Source organism: Fulmarus glacialis, unplaced genomic scaffold, assembly GCF_000690835.1.
Source record: "Fulmarus glacialis isolate BGI_N327 unplaced genomic scaffold, ASM69083v1 scaffold38764, whole genome shotgun sequence".
Classification (NCBI taxonomy): Eukaryota; Metazoa; Chordata; class Aves; order Procellariiformes; family Procellariidae; genus Fulmarus; species Fulmarus glacialis.
The window spans coordinates 153,515-174,608 of NW_009209591.1; the positions used below are offsets into that span (position 1 = coordinate 153,515).

A 21,094-nucleotide genomic window follows, 5' to 3' on the forward strand; every position below is an offset into this window, starting at 1 on the left:
CATGAACTATACTGTGTCCTATACCACAATGGTAAATTCACATCATAGTTTGCTTTCTCCTTCCCCTAATTACAAGCAGTGAAACCACAAAACCCATGTTAAGATCTTATCAGCTAAGGTGCCCTCACGGGAAAAGTTCAGGAATGGCTGTACAAAGAAATGAACACTGCTCAGCTTGAAGTTTCTGAAGTAGCCACAAATTTAGAAGAGAAAGAATGAAGTCTGTCCATCTTGACACAGTATTTGGGCCCCATCTATCACTTCTGCTATTTGTATTAGTGGCTTCCTAATTAGCACTCTGGAGAAGCATTCAAAATGACTACAAAAGTAACAAAACCACAGTATATTGTTTTCACTGATGCTGATAGCACCTTAGAAGTATAGAGTCGGAATACAAACTGGTGATTTGGGCAAAAAATTTAGCTAAATTGTACGTAGTGTGAACAGGTTTTATATAGCTTATACGTTACTGCCTACCACCTTCGTAGAAGGACACTTCCTAATACCTCCATGGAAGCTGCTAATCAAGTATTTACTATAGCTTTTCTCTCAAGCTTTACACTGATGAGGCTAAACAACAAACACCAATCTCAAAAAATCTCTTCAATGCACTTCTACTAAGTCAGCATAAAAAGCATTTTTTAAAAACAAAAACAAACAAACAAAACCTCCCTATGTTTTGCTATTGTTTTCACTAAGTGGGTTATCTGTTCTAGATTATGCTGCTCTTAGAAAAGCCTGAAAAGAATTTGGAACCCCACACCTAGGAAACAGAAAGCCAGGCATACAGCATAAACACCAAACCTGTCTTCTGTGGTAATAACCACGGAGGGAATAGGTGCTGACAGCAAGTATAAGCTGTATCAAATAGACCTGTGGTGCAATTTAACAGATCTACTAAGAAAAATATTTTTGTAGATGAAGTATTTACTGTTTTGTGAATACAAATGAGTTAAAACTGCAAATAAAATATAAACATTACTTTCCTGTAGTACTACTTCAAAAATTCTTAGCAAAACTGGTATTTTTACTTCTATATAAAAGTCAACACATCAACAGTCTACAGTTGTTGATATAGCTCTTTACAAGCAATAGCTGCCATCTTAGTTTGAAATGAAGTTCTAAGTCATGCTTCCCTGTTGCTGTTTTGCTTGTATCAAAACATTTGTCATTGTACCTCTGCTAATATCAGCCCCAGTTAAGAATTTAACTACCCTCTCTCACAGGCTTTATAGTCTAACACCCTGTTTTCAATAAAGAGTGATATAATAAGGTAATATACAATATTCCCTGTAGTAACTCCTCCTTCCAAGAAAACTGTTTAAATTTAATATTAAGAAGTCAGGGGTTTTTTTTCTGCAACTGTAGCATTTTTCCGAAAGGAAGCACCTTTACTACAGGCCTTAAAGACCTATGGCGAATGAGACTGCTAGATCACACTTCAAGTTGTAACAAGTACGCGCAACACTTATCTATGCTATTTTTGCATAGTGCTGTAACCAAGGCTGTGCCATAAGCTGTCATTTTGAACTCTGAAACTAGAAGCTGGTACTTTTGAAGTTATCATGCAGCCTGCTTATCTTCATCCTTGTCTCCAGTGAGACCACAGTACCTCACATAGGTAGATACACAGAAAGATACCACTGCATTAGCTATTACATTTTGGTCTGGTTTGCCTGAAGAAAGAATTAATAACCAGTTTACCTTAGACACCCAGTACATTCTAGGAAAGGTTGCTAAGAGATGAAGGACTTGATTTTTGTATACACTATTATGAGATAGTTAGTTTTAACATTGGGGCAATCACACAGATGCTAAGCAGACCATTTTTTAAAGCTATTTCTCTATGACGTTATCTCATATTTTTATACCCTATGAACATGATTAACTTTCAAAACGTGAACCAGATCACAAAAGAAACCTGTTAGATACTTAATAGAAGTGGAGAGGAATTCTTGCAAATGTACTGGAATTAGATGTCAGCATTTCAGTGAACTAGAAGGGGAGGGGGGAAAAAAAAAAAAAATCTATAAAAAATTCCCCTAGGTATAAGAGAAGAGTGATTTCTTCAGTCTTAGAAGCTATTTCAAACATTTAAGATGGAATGTATTCCACCTAAGTGTTAACACTGTATTCAGAAATGGAAACCAATTTGATTATTAGGGCAAAACTATATTGGGGGTAATCAAACAAATATGAAGCTGCTTCCTTTTTTCCAGAATTTCAAAGACGTATCATTTGACTGTGGTATTTTTACTGCAGGGAAAACATTTCAGCTCCCAGGCTTCCTGCAAAGATTTCTTCAGAATATCATATGCCCATCTTATTATAGTTTTATACAACAAATAAAATTCACTCAAACTTAAAGATAGATTCATTTCTAAATTCTATATTTCAAATACTGATTTTTAATCAGCTTTTTCATGATAATCCTGACATCAAAATAGACTTTCTGGTTTTTGAACAATGTAGTATCAACAGAAACAGCCCAACAATACTTCTTGAAACTGCATGGAAGATGGGCAACTATTTACTAGCAGAAGTGTAATCAGTACCTACGATTTGGGTTGAAGATTGGGAGGAAACATAAGAACCCATTAAAACATTATATACTTGATAAAAAAAATAAAAATACTCACCCCACCCCCCCCAAGAATGAAGTCAAAGTTACACTTAAGCAGGGCAGGGAAGATGAACCTAAACTGGATCTCAGAAACACCTTCTCCTATAAGGTGCATTAGACAGTGACCCTTAAACATAGACCCTCAAAACTCTTAGCCCTCTTCTCTTTACCTCTTCCCCTGGAAAAGAGGTACTGTAATACCAAACAGTTACTTCTAATTCCTAAATATCACTGAGAGGACCATAATGCCTTGAGAAAGCGGCTCTCTAGAAGACCCCCTAAGTCCTCAATCCACTACTATGTTACAGAAGAGAGTATATTACCCCCTCCTATATAGCACAGTATACAAGTATACCCCTTTATATGTAGTTGCTATAACAATACCTTATTCTAGTTATATTTTATCTATTGTATTTCTGACGCAATAGAATTATTCTCAAAAAACCCCACCTTTCAGATCCTTACAAAATAGAATTTTCTTGGACAAAACTATACTGATCTGAAGACCTTAACTGTTTTTTGAAAGTCTGTAAACACTGTCTAACAATCCAGAAGTGTTTTCGCTTTCTGCAATCCAAATAATTTAAGCTTACCTGGGAAATGCTCCAATTCGTTCCCCAATCCCTTTCCAAAATTGTACTAGAAATGAAGTATTTTATTTAAAACTTGAAACCAGTCTTTAATAAAGCAACCCAACTGAAAACCTAATTCTGCCTACTAATTTTTTTTCAAAATGGTGGGGAAACAAGTTTACAAGCAAGTTTTAACATGACAGTGAACTATTACCTTTAAATATACCCCCCAGTAGATGAGGTGCACACTCACAAGTGTAATCCAAAATAAACACACAGATGTATTTATGAACTTCATAATCATCAGATTGCTTAAACTGTTTTTGAGGCAAGTCTCATCAATAAAGTATGAACCAGTTTTAAGTGGTATTTGCCACATGAGCTAGTATCAAATCAGACTTCGGGGTGGGGGGGGGGGGGGAAGAGGGGAGCAGGGAACACAACACATGGACAGACAACACACAACCCACTCCAAAACAAAACACAACCCAAAACTAGTAATACAAAAAGCAAGCAGAAACAAGAGTTATTTCCCTTTGCACCACTTTAAGAAAGGCAGAGGCAGAGAAGTAAGAGGGAGGAAAAAACAACAGCTCTTTGCAATCTCTCTTTCTGACCTACTTCCAAAGTTTTAAAATATCAATGAGCATGTGGTGACAACAAAGTTGGAAAATACAGTTTAGTCAAAATGTTGACGATACTGTCTTATTGGATTGCCCTGATTACTAACACACTGAAGGTAGTATTAAACAAAAAAATTCTTGCAGTGGTCCAATGCTCAGTACCTGGAACAGGACTAAATACCCTTTAGCATAATCTTTGTATTCACTAAATCTAGAATTCAACAGTAGAGCAGCTGCTCAGTGCCTGGTCTGCAGAATTCAATGAACGACAAAAGGTTACCTTAATTCAGTGAGATAATCAGCACACATTTACCCACTACCAAGAGTTTTCCAACCATCTGCAAGGCGGCAGAGCTAACTGCCTATAAAACAACTGGTAGCATGCTGACATGTCCTCACACCCCTCATGTCAATGAAAATTTATCTCTTAGCAACAGCTAAAAAGAAGCTGAACTTCCAGAAATATTTTAGATGCATCATAAGCCAACAGTTTCTTCGTAAGTGATTTTGATTGCTACTGATCTCCAAACAGATGCCTACTCTAATTGGTAAAATCTATTAAATACATACTTAAAAAAAGGAAAAAAAGTCAAGTTGTCATGGCTTAAGAAAGCAGTAACAATGGGAGCCATTATAGCCGTGCACATAAAAGACAAAAGCTAACCTTATTTAAAGCTGCTGGCCTCGCAATGGTATCAGTAACAGTGAAGCAAACAAAATGCATGTGTTGTGGGGAGAGGGAAAAATTTGCTCTCAAGGCTGTTGTCAGAAAGTGAAACGTAAGACAAAAGTCTGCTAAAAACTAAGATTAATATTTTTGAGAGGAAAAGCAAAGTAAGACATTCAAGGTTAAAACCACTTTTGCTACTAAAACTATTTTAGGATTCCCTTCCCTGCTATGCAGGGGGTGAGAAAGTTACTTTTGTTCTCTTCTCCAATTAAGAACACTAAGGTATTTCTATATTAACTAGCTCTAAGTTAAAATACAAAATTTTAAGGCATCAAGCTTTAAAAGTAAATTCCATATAGAACTTCTCAGAAAATTTGAAACTCACTTGTTTTAGCAAAACTCACTTGTAATAGCAAAATATCAAGCAAATTAGAATTTTACCACCAGACAGAGATCAGGAAAGGGAAAAAGCTTGTCCTCAGCTATATCAGTAGCTCTTCTCTAGAAATCAAATCTTCCAGAGGTCTCTTCAAAATACATCCAAACACAATATTGAGAAAGAAACAACATTAAGATTCAGTTTTATGTTAGCAGATTATGGGCAGTTCTGTTTAAAATTACATACAGAAAATTCAATATGGCAAGTTCACACGATGAAGCCTGAACATCCAGCTTTTTGTTTGTTTGTTCGTTTGTTTTCTTAGGCAGAATAGAGCTGCCACCTATCAAAGTCATTTTCTCAAATAAAGTCAGCTCCAGCAGGTTTAACATAAAAACAGATAAATCAGTTTTATTTCTAGTCTAACTCTGAAAATTATCAATACCTTTTCCATAACAGGCTGAAGGTGCCTAATAAACATGTTGAAAATATTACTTAAGAAGGCAGAGATATCAATGAGAAAGACAGGTACCAAACAAAATTCCAGTGCATGCCTCTCCCACCACTAATATCTTCTAGGAGACATAAAACAAAATCTGTCAATCCCGGGCTGAATAGCAGCCACAATTATTTCCTTAAATTCACAGGCAGAATTGAGGCACCATCTTGAATTCAGAGCGGTATAGGAACTTGGGAACACGGGAAGATTCCTTCACTGGTTTATTATTCCAAACAAAAAGACTCCTACCTTCCAGCTCATGTTCAGATCTGAAAAGACTTCTGAAACTCTCTACTGAAAAGCTGAAAACATGCCTGCAAGATGAGCAGCTACTCACTGGCTTTTAAACAGAGTGCACAAATGCATAAAGTGAAAACAACTGCCCATCACCACATAAATTCCAAGTGGCAAAGCCCAGAACAGAACTCATGTTTTCAGATTCCTAGTTCTTAAATAGTTTTCAATGAATGTAAAGCAGAAGGACTAGGTAAAGCCAGGATCTTTTTTAAAAATTTTTTTTTAAACAACTACTGCATTCCATGTTTTATCCAGGGTAAAATATCTTCGACTTTTAATCACGAGAGAGTAAAGTTAAATGCATAGATGTAAAGAGGAGGAATTGCTTGACTACAATGGAAGCTGTCACCTTTACAAATGTAGTAGTTTAAAATTTGTTTTAAGAACATTTAGAACCATTAAAAGACATAAGTACCAATAATTTCCTTCCTCAAGAGTATGGCAGACAAGCATGTCAAGTGACCCAATAAGAGGAATTCTTTAAAATGGCCACAGAACAACAAGTCACTGGTTTCTAAGACAGTGTGAGCTCCGATACTTTTTCGTGTAGTTAAACATATGCATATACAAGCACAACAACAGATCATTCTGTAGGCACATAACACGTGCTGCTATCTAACTTGAGAATCTACCCTGTGAGTGGTTTTCTCTAGTCATTTCTTGACTGATTTATCTATAATTTTTAGACCTTCAGAAAATATCTGTAACATCTGAAACACCTGAATGAAAGCTTGCTTTGCTAAATCAGCGAAATGCGTGCCAAACATCAAAATAAATAAAATTGGTTTTACTATATAATTTTCCAATATTAAAGCAGCATTAATATTTGTAAAACAGAATTAACAAGTTTTCAGTCACATTCAGTTTTCACAACTGGATAAAGAGGGAAGGGAGGAGAGCTGGACAGTTCAAGGCAGAGCAAGAATATTCAGGTCAAAAAATACCATTATTATATAGAGCCCCATTGTTTATTACATAAACCTCCATGTGTATATTTATAAACTGACTGATAACCAAATACTTGAAGGAGTCAATACACTGTCTTCTGCCTCTACCACTAACATATTCTTGTAAATCTGACTCCTACAGAAGGTATACTAGTGTTCAGAGGACAAAAGAGAAAAAACAAAGTAGGAAATGAAAGCTGAGTATCTTTTAAATTTGGAACAGAAGGGAGGGATACAGCAGCCTTTATACGCATAGAACTTGTTAACTAATTACTATTAAGTTCAGTGATTATAATGGAGATTACTTTGGTCTTGAGAATTTTTTTAGGCTCAAACACTGCCTTTTTCATCACCCCTTAACTGTATTTTTGTGTAACTCCTTTGCTAACTACTGCTCACTATCCATTAATTCTAAGCACTTTAGAGAATTTCACAGTACTTGCAAGTTAGGCATTACTCACATTTTAACAAATCAATATAAAGGACAACAGCATCAGATAAGGTATCCACACAACGTAATGGCAGAACTTAAACGAAGCCTAGCAGGCTTCAGACCCAGCCTCCTGGGTCTGGTATATAAAGCTAAGAGTTAAATTCTTGTTTTTCCAGATTTCAGGGAGTCCCAAGAAAGCAGAAATCAGGATGTTCACTATTCTGAAAGCAACACACACAAAATGCACTTATGAAAGAAACGTTAAGCAACAAAAAACAAAAATAAACACACTGTGAATGGTTTTCCCAGGTAAAGCTTCCATCCCTCTTAAAACCTCTTTAGCATACACTTCGGCTATTTGACGCAGCTGTCTCCAAATCTTCATCATCATAGTCTTGCATAAAGTAACTATACTCTCTGTTTTATTAGCCAACAGTTAGAAGAAGCAGACAAACTTTCAATTCAAGTTGAAATAGAATACTCTAGGCTGGGAGAGACCTCTGGAGCATGTACCCCAACCTACCACACAAAACAAGACCAGACTCAAATGTTCCCTCAGGTTGCTCAGGACCTTGCCTAGGCAAGCTCTGACCACCTCTGAGGATGGAGATTCCACAGCCACTCTGAGCCTCTGTTCCATGTCTCTCCATCCTCACTATAAAGGATTTTCTCCTTCATCTATCTGGAATTTCCATTGCTGCAACTTATGTCAGCTACCTCTCATCCTTTTGCCACCTGAGAAATAGCAGTCTCCATCTTCACTATAATCACCCAATAGATAGTGCTGAAAGAGGTGCTTTAACGCAACAGTCCCACACAAAGACAAAAAAATTCTACACGTCTATGATAAAATTATCTTGACTATACTCCTTTCAACTGTTACTTGTAACTACTTATTCGTTAGTTAAGAACTATGTGTACTCAATGTTTGAAACACTGGTGCCACTGACATTTGTCTCTTATGGAGCCAAATGCAAACACTGCTAGTTAATGTTGCCACAGATACATGGACATTACATAAAAATTAATTCTTAAAACTACAGTCAGTCATTTTCACCATTTTGGAAAAAACAGAGCTGTGAAATTGAAGCCAACTTCAAAACACCCCTGGTGATGAAATTAAACACTGGAGGGCATGTGGAAAATGTGTGGCAAATTTATCACAGCTTATGCTAGCCCCCACTTCTATTAAGGATTCTTCCTAGATGAGGAAACATCAGCCATGCCTCCCAGACAAATTTGCTGAGATCACACACAGCTTTTCTGCTGTGCCAGAATCCTGCTTGTAATTAAAAACAGAAGTCTCAAGCCTACTCCACCTAGTACTGCATTAGTTGGTAAGTGATGGGCTGTACCACCACAACCACAAGGGGACATAAATGGGACCCTGCCCCTCTAGAGCCAAAACACTTGAGAAAGCAGAAATTCCTGCACATGTGTATCTATTACTGCAGAGACAAGACACAAGAGTTGACAATTTACAAGTCTGCAATTTCCCTCCCTCCAAGAACTTTTTCATTACGTAACATGTTCTCTACAGTATAACCTGAAGTCACAATAATCCGCACAAACCTAGAACCAAATGCAGCAGCCCTGGAGTTGCCTACACAGACGTCCTTTAACAGTTCATACCATTCATACTGTAAGACAGCTGCCCGTGCCTGCAAATTTGAAACTTTAAGCTCTTCTGCAAGAACCTGGAGAGGGGGAAAAAAAAAACAACCCAGCCCAAAAATCTAAGTGGCACCAGTTATAATTTCCCTCAATGAGGAGGAATATAAGCAGACAAGGAAAAACAACAACAACAAACACACACAAGCGATTTTGCAACAGAAGGAAATCATACTAGTTTAAAAGTTGGTTTGTCTCTTATAAGGTAACCACAAAGGACAGCAGTGGATCTGTCAGCTAAGTGGTGCTTGATTTGATGTGCATCATCCTCAAAATTCTACAGCCACAATCTGAGCCCCAATAGTGTTGTTCCAGTACACAATGGCAACTCCCTACATTTGGCTCCAGGAAGTCCTAGTGTCCTGACTTGAAACAGACCCTCACAATCATAGGAAGTATGGGTCTGTCCTTATACCCTGGCAAATACAGTCCTGAAAACAGAGAAGAGAGTTGTCCTTTGAAAGAATATGCTAATAGGACATAAATGGATTTAAAGTTGTAAAGACGACTTTTACACCAATTGAGTAATTCTTTTCTCAATGCTAGCTTGAAATTCTTTCAAACGTGACAGTCTTTTGCCATTTCCAAGCACCAAATTGGAAAACTACGGTTTATTAGCAGTTGATCTACATCTGGGGATCTTACTTGAAAAAAAAAAATCATCTGTCAAAAAATAGCAGACAACCTCAACTGTAAGTTACCAAGGTTTTTCATCACCTGTTTTATAACAAAGTTCCTGCAACAACAAGAGACAACATGGAATTGTTATCACATTTCAACTGCCACAGAAAAAACACCCAAGAGTAAGACTTATCACTATTATTGAACATAGAAGAGGAAAGACACTTAAGATAAGTAAGGATATAGCACTGAGAAAATATGCAAGATAGTTCTCCTTATATCTAAGGCAGACTTCTGGTATTTCTATATTCTAGAAGGAATCTTGACAAAGGAGATATCTATGTATTGAGCAGTTAAAGAAAAATTAAACTTGGAGGAAAAATGCAAAGAGTGAAACCTCTAACTGTAGTTTAGGAATCAAATGTCACTCCCAGTTAAGACAAGAGTTCACAGAAAATAGCATAGATGAACAAACACAAACAGAACTGCTGGAGCTACACAGGATTGCTTTAACTCATTGCTGTCAGTTTCAATACAGGACTCACTGCAGTACATCACACCAAGTAATTCTGAAAAGAAACTACCAAGAGAATCAAATTTTAGCAAGTGTTAGGATTAAACAGCTTGCAGTATAAAGTTTGGAATCACTCCTTGCAGTAAACAAGAATCGGGAGCACATCATGCAGAACTATGTTCCAAAATATCCAGCTTGGGGAAAAAAGGATGTGTAGGGTCTTCCTTGATGGTGCTATAGAAAACTGCAGACCAATGACCTCTTTGCAGAAACTAAGTCACCAACATCAGAAACTGGAACGCAACCTTGCCCCCTGCCCCGCCTTATGAAGGAGCAGACCAATCTGACTCAGGAAATAGCAGTTTTTAATTTCCCTCCCACCATACAATTCAAGAAAACCTTTACAAGCATGCTTCTTGGTTTGATCCAAATGTGCTGAATTGTAAAATACAAAAAAGCCCGAAAAGCCAGATATATCTATCTACAGTGGTATGAGCTGCTTCTTCACAATATGGGATGACAAGACTTTTCCACTTCAGTTTTAAATGCTCAGAAGACAGAGTAAGTCATTCTTCAATTTCTGGTAAGCTCCAGTATCTCGAGTGTGAATAGGAACAATTTGTAAATGTTCACTTGGTTTATGCTTGAGTTGGTACTTTTAGCATTTCAGAAGCTACAGGGACAGCAGAGAAATGAGAGAGAGCAGCAGCATTAGCAATCATCCCAGAACTTCAAGGACAAAAGCTACACGCACTGAAGTGCAGGCCACCCTTCCAAGAAATAAACGCATCTTGTGAATTGAGATAATGAGAAGCACAAACATGAGAGTTAGTGTTTGTCAGTAACGCTAACATTCCTCAGTCTTTTGTCACCATGAAGATGTTACAAGGGCAGAAACACAGGTTGTCTCTAAAGACAATAGTATTTTATGGATTGACGAAGTTCAAGCCTAGGTTTCATTTTTCTTTTTTCATACACCTGTCTACAGTCTCTTTAAGTGTAGCACTGCAGACACTCTCTTACAGAAACTTACCTATCACTGCATTTTGGTGCTCAGACTCACCCTCAGGAGCACAGACTCCACATAAAGCCAGCTCCAAAGTTAGGCATTATGAATATCCCCTTATGAATCGGTAAGATACATTGCATAGCACTCCCTTTCTGCCTAACTTTTCTATTTCTGCTCAGTGGAAAGTCTAGAGGCCAGAGGGAAAAGGCAGAGCAAGCAAAGAAATCTCAGCCAACAGTCTCTTGTTACCTACCCACAGGAAGGCAGGAAGCTGAAAAACTGAGCAGGGAGGAGCCTGGATGCCAAAAAAGCACTTCTCTATAGATTGGCCCTTTGCCTGAAAGACATAAGGAGGAACACCCAGTGTCTGCACTGGCACAAGCTACATATCAGAAAACTGAAATTCAACCCATGCCAAGTTACACTTTGAAAAGCTAAATGTACATAGGCCAGTGAAAACAAAATTAGATAGGAGTTCAGAGTATGAAAAATTAGTAAAACAAGTTTGGTTTTGCATAAAAGTCAGCTTAGAAAGACAAACTGAAAGTGAAAGGGGGATTAATAAAAATTTTCATGCCAAGAATCAGATGGAAACAACTATTAATACAGTTGCTGAGCTGTTCAGGAGGACCAAGAAAATGCTGTATGGATCACGTCATCTCCATTTGCACTGCATCTTTCAAAGTATATTTTAAGCACTAATTATTCTGAACACAGCAAAGATGTAACCACTGAGATATACTACACATTCCCACAGTCCTCTGAAAATGTTACAATGGCCATTGCCTCTTCCTTTTAAAGCTGGATTTATCCTTTTAAATTATGTTTAAAAATAAAGAAATAAAGAGCTGTCTACAGCCTACAAACATCTGTTTCTTCAGGTTATAAGTCATACGGCATTTGTGCTCAGGAGATGGCTAACTCCTAAGACCTAGTAAGTTTTGTTCAGTTCCCGAACTGCAGAACCTTCCTAGTGCTTGTCCAAGTGACAAGGAAAACAAGGAACAACATAGCACACGCCTGCGCACAGAAAACACCACAAATATTGCCATTCTACAACTGACACCATTAAAGCTAAATTAAACACCCATTTAAACACTAACCATAACTTTTAAATACTGCTGCATTTCCAGAAGTGTATTTTAGTGCATCGAAGGCTTATCGAAAAGCTACGTGTCACTCAACGTGTTCAGGTTGATTTTCCTCTCTGTTCACACCCTTTCCTACTACGTTACCAGTTTTTACATTGCATTTTCTGATTAACATACTCATACAGCCTTTTTCAGAAGATGCTGGGTCAGGGAAGGTGTGAAGAGCAAGAGAGGAGATATCTATGCGAGATACTCTGAACATAAGGAAGAACATGTAAGAGCAGTTAAATTGTTAAAACTAACTATGCACTGCAATATAGTGAAGTGCACAAGATCAAACTACTGCGCAACAAATTTCCTTCTTTTTCTGCTTTCTTGTGTGTAGGGGTTTTGATTTTTATTTGCAGAAAAGAAAAAACATCACAAGTCTTCATCCTAAAGGACAGCATTGTTTCCAGTTTCCCTTCATTGTTAAGGCGGCTCCACCTCTGGCTGGAGGCTGGTCCTTTAACACACCAATTTAACACTTTAAACCAGCCATCTTTTGAAGTGCTTTGATTCAAGTTACTGTCCACACCAAGTAAGTATCTACCTTAATGCAACGACCAGAATATTTAGGACAACTCGGATGTCCTATAATTTATACTACTCATTACACTTTATATGATGTACAGCCTAGACACCATATAGCTGATGACAGCTACCTGACCTTCCAATGGAATGGGTCCTTCCTATAAGCCTTGTGCTTGCATCTCTTCATACAGAAGTGATAAAGCAACCCTCCACACACACACTAGGGAATGGGAAGGGGTGGAAGAAGAGAAGATTTTAACAGGTGCACTGCATATTTCCTGTAACTCGGAGTTGACGCACCTTTGCCCAAATCCAGAAAAGTCAGGATTTGAAGGAAACATACCATTTTTACACAAATGCTTCCTTCCAGGCCTATGGATAACAGGAGGAAACATGGCAATATAAGTTATACTGCTGTAACTAACTGCAGCTATGTCTACATCTAATGAAACAAGACGACTATATCTAGTTGCATGGGATCACCCAGCTAATACAAAGACAAGAAAAGCAGCTCCATAGCATCACCACCAAGAGGAAAATTTAGCACTTCCAGCTCCCTGTTCCACGTGAGTATTTCATCGAATGCAAAACATTCAGCACCCCTGTAACATAGTCAAGGCTCCAGGTCTGTAAAACTAACTTCACTAGCACTGCATTGCAATAGCATCTATCTTCTCAGTGCACTAGATACCCTGATGCCTTTGGTGGGGGGAGGGGAGAGTAAAGGACAGAGAAGGAAAAAACAACAAAAAAAAACCCCCACCACACCAAAACACAGAAACACACACACACAGAGGCAGTACTATATCTCTTCTGATCACCTTTTACTCACTCAGAAAGAAAGGTTCAGAGTCTGCACTTGGTACTGTAAGTGTGAAAGTTCAGATTGCCAAAGAGAGCGCTCTGATGCACTTCTAATGCACTAAATCTTTTAACTGTCTCATCCTGATAAGATGTTAATTATGCATTAGAAAAGTCAAAATTACTCAAACTTCCACAGTCATCTAAACAGATTTCTGCACATCCTCCTGTTCTTTCTTCTCCTCAAAAAGTCAACAGAAGAGATACTTGAACTCCACCTCTAGTATTTAAAAACAAAAAAACCCAACCAAACAAAAAGAGCCACCCAAACAAAAAAGCAGCTCTTACTTGGGCTAGCTATATAAACAGCCAAAGAAACTTTAAAATACACCAATCTCTTCAAAGACTAGCCATTCCCAAGAGGTGCCAGTTGGCTACATTTTATTGTATAAAATTCAATAAATAATTTTGACATGCCCCATACTGCCACTTAAATACTTCCAATAAAAATAGCCTAACAGTTTTCTTGCAGTGTCATTCTGCGTATTCATTAATTACCATCAATTTCAAATGAACATCCAGTCACATCCCAATAATAGAGACACCTATTTACAGTTACTTTCAGAACTGTCCTTTAAGTGTATTCAAAGCCATACAGCTTAAAGACCAGCAAACATCCCATATTTAAACCAAGTCTGTATATATTTGCCCAGTAACCTGTGCCCCAACTAGCACAAGTAAGCAGTGCACTACACTGATATGCAACTACTGATTCGCCAACCTCAAAACTATTTTTGTCAGGAAAAAGTGTACACCGAACAGTTTTTAAAGACGCAAATCACACTGCTAATTTTGAGGCACCCAAATGAAAGCTTATTTCTTGCCAAAGCACTCGCTCGAGAACAGATTTGTTTGGCTAACTTCTAAAAGACAGATTTATCATTATACCAGTATTTTAGTATGGCAGTAACGGCTTTTTCAGCACCATGACCCAACCAACATTCCTTGCAATGGATGCCAGTCCCAGTAGGTAGCCTAACAAGGGAGATTTTTGTTTCCACAGAATTCATGTGAAGCATCATAGTATTAACCTATTTTGGTTGCTCAGTGCTCCAGCCTTCAAATTTTTCATGCCACTAGAGTATCAGAATTACAGAAGATTCTCTGCAAGTACTTAAATAGACAGCTTTATCACTACAAGTAATTAAATCTTTATAGTGTATGGCTACAGCAGTAATCGCACAGTAAGCAACACTTCTGAATTTCCATTCTGATTATTGAGCGTGAAGCTCCATGCATCCTTCAAATACCCGAGAAGTCCAATTTGACAGAAATAGATAGATATCCACATATAAAAACAATCATATTTAACATATATTTAGAGAAGCTTACATAAATCAACCTACAGCTACCAACATCTGTAGTGTCACCTCTGACAGTTCCACAAACAACTGTTCTTGTAGACTTCGCTAAATATTTCTAACATAAGCGCTTTCTACTCTGCACCTTCCAGCGCCTTACAATCAGCTGAAGGAAAAAAGGCGAGTGAAAACCACCATGCAGTTTCTAGAAGACGACACTAATGGCACCTCTGTAATGGCAAAGTTGCCTGGGTTATTCTACGCCAAAAAGAACTGCCATCAAACTTCACCACTAAGTGGGAAAAAAGCCAAACCAAACCAAAAACAAACCACCAAACCACCAACTTACAAATATTCTAAATAACCCAATTCAGTTAGAACAGGTAGCTTTTTTCCCCAAGTACACTGAAAATTTAAAACACACTTCACCATACTAAGTGGGGAACGATCAAAGAATGCCTACAGACATGTCTTTCACACTATCCTTTCATAAACACACTAATTGACACCCCCTTCTCCCTCAAGGCTTAAACCCTGTGAATCATTAACCTGAAAACAAGGCCCAAGTAATAGCAAAAATAAACCCATGTAGGAAGTCCAAAAAACTGAAACAGGAGGAGGATTCTGCAGTTTAGCTCAATTTGTCACTCTGATACCTTCACTTATATTCCTAGAATATTTACATTAACTCCAGTTCCTACTAACTGTAGTTTTAAAGCTAAGTATCTACATACAAATATCTTTAAAAATAGTAATTCTAACAGTCTTAAATATCAAGAGTTCTACTGGTAGTGTTCAAACTACAAGAAAACCAGTACATCCAGGAGTAAAATGAAGGTAAAAGGCCACAACCAAATCACGTTGCAGATTTCAGCAACAGCAGTCTGCCAGGCAAGACAGAACAACCTCACACCTAGAAGAAAGCATACAGCTGTAGTCTTCCCTGCTGCTCTGTTTATCTACTGAAAATCCAAAGAGCAAACTATCCAACACAGAACGGCAGGACATAGGGAGCTAAGTAAACTTCCTTTACCAGAACTGATTCTGCATGGATCTTTGACATGCATCCTCACTTATATACATTTAAACAGGTAAATAAAGAACAAGAAGAATCATTACTTTTGCATTAGGTAAATAAACAAAGAACAAGAACCATTTTTGCATTACTACGTTTGCTCTCATTTTTCAGACTTACCTGGTCTTTTTCATGGGGTAGAAGGCTGACAGGTGGAAGAGAAGCTGGGAAAGTGCTGGAGTATTTTGGAGCTCCTTTGCTTTCCAAACTGCCATAATTCACTCTATACTGAGGTCCATCCTTCAGTAATCTCCCATTGTTCACAGCACGTTTGGCCCCCAGACGCAACCTCTGCTGAAAGGCAGGATTGTTGAAAATATTTGCTAAGTCATTTTGACTTCTCAAATACTTCTCTATGTTTTTCAGGGAGGAGCCATTTGGTTCTTGAAGCCCTTCAATTGCTCTTCTCAAGAGTTTATTCCAATCCACATTACGAAGCTCATTACAAGCTCCTCTAGATCCCTTAACAGATTTAGGAATAGTGCCAGGTTTAACAGATGAAAACCGTCCAGGATTATCTGGGTCCTTGTAGGATGCAAGGCCTTTGTTGGTAACTTTAAGAATAGAACCATCTTGAACACTAAGTTCCAACTGTTCTGAAACAGTCTTTTTATCTAATCCATGGGAAGCACAAACAGCGTGACATATTCTCTCTTCAGAAGGCCTTTGCTTTTGCTTTTTAACTTTTTGTATAGCTTCAAGAATCCACTCCGTATAAAGAGGGTTGGCAAGTTTTACCATGGTTGAACAGTAATTGTTTCCAGCCAAGGGTTACCCATAGAGGTTCCTCCTTATCCTTTTAGCAGATCTTTCAGAGGTTGTTCACACCTCAAACACAACTCAAAGGATTCCACACACTGCTTGGATGCATCTCAAAAATATCCATCCTGAGGAGTCGGAAAAGGGAAATATCTGCTGACTGAAACTTCCAATTACTTTACCGTTATGGAAAGGTAGAAAGAATTAATTCGTGATGATACTGGTACATCCTTACAAGAAAGTTTGTTGCAACCTTTAAAAAGAAAAAAGAAGAGGCAGGGAGAGAATACAGTTAATGCTGAAGTAGTAAAAAGAAACAGAATTCATTCAGACATGCATTCATACTGTAGATGCTGCAGTATGCAAAAATCTTTGCGAGATTATATGAAATGTTTGCCAATTCCCACCCCACACCAAACAAGTCATCATAAAACCCTTCCACTTCTCAACATTCAGTGGATTTAGTTTTCCTGAATTCTATCACCCCAACACTTAACCTACTACTGACTTGTTGGACAATTTCCATTCAGCCAGAGATCTGAAAATATTATCTAAAACAAACTGCCTACAAATCATTTCTAGACCCACTGGCATAAGAGAATTACTATCTGCATGTATTATATATGCACTAAAAAAAAAAAAAACACCAAACCAAAAACACCCAACACAAAACCCAACAACAATCCTCAACCGATGAAAGTCAAATTATTAACCACTGCCATTTCTTATAGTATGCTGTCTGTCAGTGCCATGCCATATGTTGATTATACAACTCAGAAAAATCAGAAGCAAAATATCAGAACTTTTTCTGATTACATCCTTCATTAATACCTAGGTACCCTACAATACAGAAGGGAATCACAAAGGCATTTCTCATTCTGAGGTGTGCAGTAGAGAGGCATGCATTTTTGATACAAACTCTTACAAACAGAAATGAAAATGAAGTAACAGGAGGCATTTTCACATAAATACGCTGTCAGCATGAAGACATATAAAGAGGTCACATTGACAAAATATGTTTCGGTGACTCACAGTTTAACAAACAATTTTCTTTACTTATTATGGAATATATCAGTCCAATAGATAATTCAGTGGCTACAAAAACTTATATAAGAAACCTGAAAGAACATCTTGATCATGAGTTTATTCATTCTGCAGGACAATATATGGGGGGGCGGGGGGGGAAGGGGAGGGAAGAAAAAAGACACACAAATTAAACTGAGACAGGAGTCACCTAATGAATGAATAAATAAATATGAGGTATTAGTTTTTTTCTGACATGAAATGTGAGGGAGAACTTTTGAAGACATTAACAGAATTGTATAATTACTTCAAATCAAAGGAAAATATATAAATAAAAACCAGAAGAAGATAATCTTCATTCTCAAATAAATGGGTTGTCTTGTAAAGTTCCACCAGTTTCCCAGCAAAATCTAAAACTGAGTTAACCTGAAACTACAGGTACAAAGCTACAGCAAGCAGCCTATAACTAACTGTAATATCTATGATTACACAAGTCTTGGACCTCATTTTTATTCATTTATTCAAGTCATCCTGCATTTCAATCATGTTTAAAACTTGAGTGAATTATAAATAGGAAAAAAAACCGGAATTGATGCAGTAATCTAAATTATTTTCAACTTGTTCAAAAAGATTCCTCCTCTGCAACTGTGGAGAGAATGAGTACAAAACCACTTTTGGTCCCATACCTTCTCCTCCCTCTACCCTCTCAAAAATGTCTTTAAATATGAACTCAGATCATGTTTCACATATTATTACACCTACACAACAGGATTAGTAACAAAAGATCAGCTGGTTATTGGTGAATATAAAATTCTTCTATACCCAAATAGTAGAAATATTAATCAATTCATTTTATGAATTTGTCATTCTCTAGGTTTGATTGAAGCTTAAGCATTTTCAGATTTATAAATATGAAAGTTCAACTAACTGCCAGAATGAAAAGACACATTCCTGATACAAATGCAAGGCCTGAATGTTTAATTGACTCTCATACTGAACCCTATTAACCTACATAGACTGGATCCTCTTTCTCGCTTCCAGTCTGTACTCATGCAAGTTATGTTTGATAACAGTTCTGTTTATTTCAAGTATTTGTAATAAAACAATAACTTGTACTGTAAACAGACATTTTAATTTAATCCAGCTAGCAAAAGCCCTTCTTTCCAATATTCACTGTTTTCAGATAATTCCAAAATAACACTGTAGCTGCAAAATGCAGACAAATACAGGGAAGGAAAAAAGTTTCCATGGTATTATGAATCCTACAAATTCTCTCACAACTCTGACACTGAAAATACAATAATACAACAAAGCAGAACTCTATATATAGTGGAGGGTCACTCACACTGAGACTATTTTATACGTTTTGCCTATAGATTTGGAAGTTCTCTATAGCTACATATAAAGCCCCAGATTCCTAGAAAGCTGCTTTTAAGTTTAAAAGTTACTTACTTAGGCTGGTCTACTATGAGTCTTCATGAAGATAGTCAGTACTTAATTAAACGCTGAACGCTGCATTTGCTGAGTCAGACGTACTTGCCTCATTTTTAAACCTACTGCAGTATGTTGCATTAAATTTCATACAAGCAACCACATCACTTCCATTAAATTCCAGAACACACAGTGCAGGGTCTGTTCTAAGCACCTGGACACCGATGAACGTTTCAGTATAAATGCTCTAACTTGTGGGTTACAGGAATTTTTATTGGCCAGTGACTGTGGCAAAAGGTGAGCATAAACCTGTATCTTCATGTAAAGTCTGCTGCTTGGTACAGGAATTTCACAGCAATATAAATTCAGAACTATGTTTTTACTTATTTATTTAAAACTCCCTACATGTAATACAACCTCCTGCATACTAGCGCCTACTAAATCAACACTAGTTGAGTGTATCAGCAGGAGCATAGAATTTCCAACACACAGGGCAGAATATTTCAAGAGGAAGATCAAGACATCTTAAATTCACACCTTCCAACAGAATCTAAGTTCATTCTGCTTTAGGAAACAATGCAAAGCTCATCCAATCCAATTTTGGAATTGTTTTACCACAACCTAGATTTTCTGTTATTCTGCCACTTTGACTGCATACATACTTGAAGTGTAGCACCCTGACCTCCACAACTGATATGACAAGGTCTACCATACGTAAGATTCAGAATAACCTCTTAATAACAAACATCTTTGCCAGCAATATAATTCAGCTCAGTGATCCTGGAGCTGTAAGTTAAAGTGGTCTTTCATAAATCAAGTTAAGACACATAAATCAAGTTGATCCAAGATTGGCAATACAGAGATATATACATACACATGCTGAGTGACTGGATAAAGACAAAACAAACTGCTTTAGAAACAAACTTTCTAGATTCAACATTAAGAGGACACACCGAAGTTCAAAATGACATTCAGGTTTCTAAGTTTAGAACGTAATTTCACCAAAACCCCAAAAAGGTCATATATCATTTAATACAAAAAGTGTAATGCTTACCCTAACAGATTTTGAGGAAATACCAATTTTTAAGAGTGATTATAAATTAGCAGCAGGCACTCATGTCTGTTTATTGATTTTCCTCCCCTTGGCATTAAATAACTTTTAATGAAACCCTCAGCAGTACCCATCCAATCACAGATTAGATTTTCCAGACCGTTAAATGCACAAGACCACTTCCAAGTTTTATGGCAACAGTCATTAAGCTCTTTCTATGTCATATGTCACATTTCAGCTTCTAAGCTCTATGATATCTTATTCTGAAAGTAAGAACATTTGAGAAAGTTTTATGGCACTGTATTACTGACCAAGTCTGTTAACAAATCTGCTACTGAAGTGCTGCAGAGCATAAGCATTCGGAGGGTTAAGTACAATACATTACCTTTGAAACATGAAAAGCCACCTCTAGTCAAGGCTTGTCCCTTCACCTAAGTCATAAATTATCAGATAAATACAAAGTTGTTGCAAAATTGCAGCTTGGGATTTAGAATGAATGCAAATATGCCCTTTATAAAGCACACATCTATTGTACAGCTGATTCTAATTAAAGAATGCACTGACTGAACATGTCAATCTCAGGTGTCATCAGTAATCCTATAATCCTGTAATAAGGTCTTTTTTAGAGTGAACTAGTATCTGGAATTATTTCCCAGTGATCCAGATTGTGAAAACAAGCTGTGTAGTCGAAATACTAAATTAAAAAAAAAAAAAAAAAGTTAGCTATGCTTCCCTGCCCCCCCCAAAGAAACAAAACTAAAAGTTATTACACAAGTATCCAAAAGCATTTCACAAAAGACAATCTAAAGTCTTTTTCTGAAGAAATTAATTAAAAATTTGCTTTGGCTGTCTTAAATGTAAATGCAGTTAAACTTTTCAAAACTGAGGTTAACACAGCTACCAAAAAAATAAACAGAAAAGGGGGGGAAGAGAGATCACAGCAACTTGTGCAACCCGCCGGTGACCTGTGAAGCACAATTTCATTCTGCTCCCTCCTACCTGCTCTGCACACACGCAGGAGAAGCAGCAGCAGGCCAGCTCTCTGCTGCAGCATCAGGGTCAGGTAAGGAT

The 21,094-nt window shown here is 37.4% G+C and overlaps 1 protein-coding gene across 1 annotated transcript in view; it reads right to left on the reverse strand.

Annotated features, from left to right (window-relative positions):
• KAT6B (K(lysine) acetyltransferase 6B) overlaps positions 1–16,753 on the reverse strand; it is a 109,874-nt gene extending 93,121 nt beyond the window's left edge. Inside the window, exon 1 of the mRNA XM_009576879.1 lies at positions 15,880–16,753. Coding sequence (XP_009575174.1) covers positions 15,880–16,500 — 621 coding nt within the window. The 5' untranslated portion in view covers positions 16,501–16,753. The remainder of the gene's footprint in view (positions 1–15,879) is intronic.
• Positions 16,754–21,094: the final 4,341 nt, after the last annotated feature.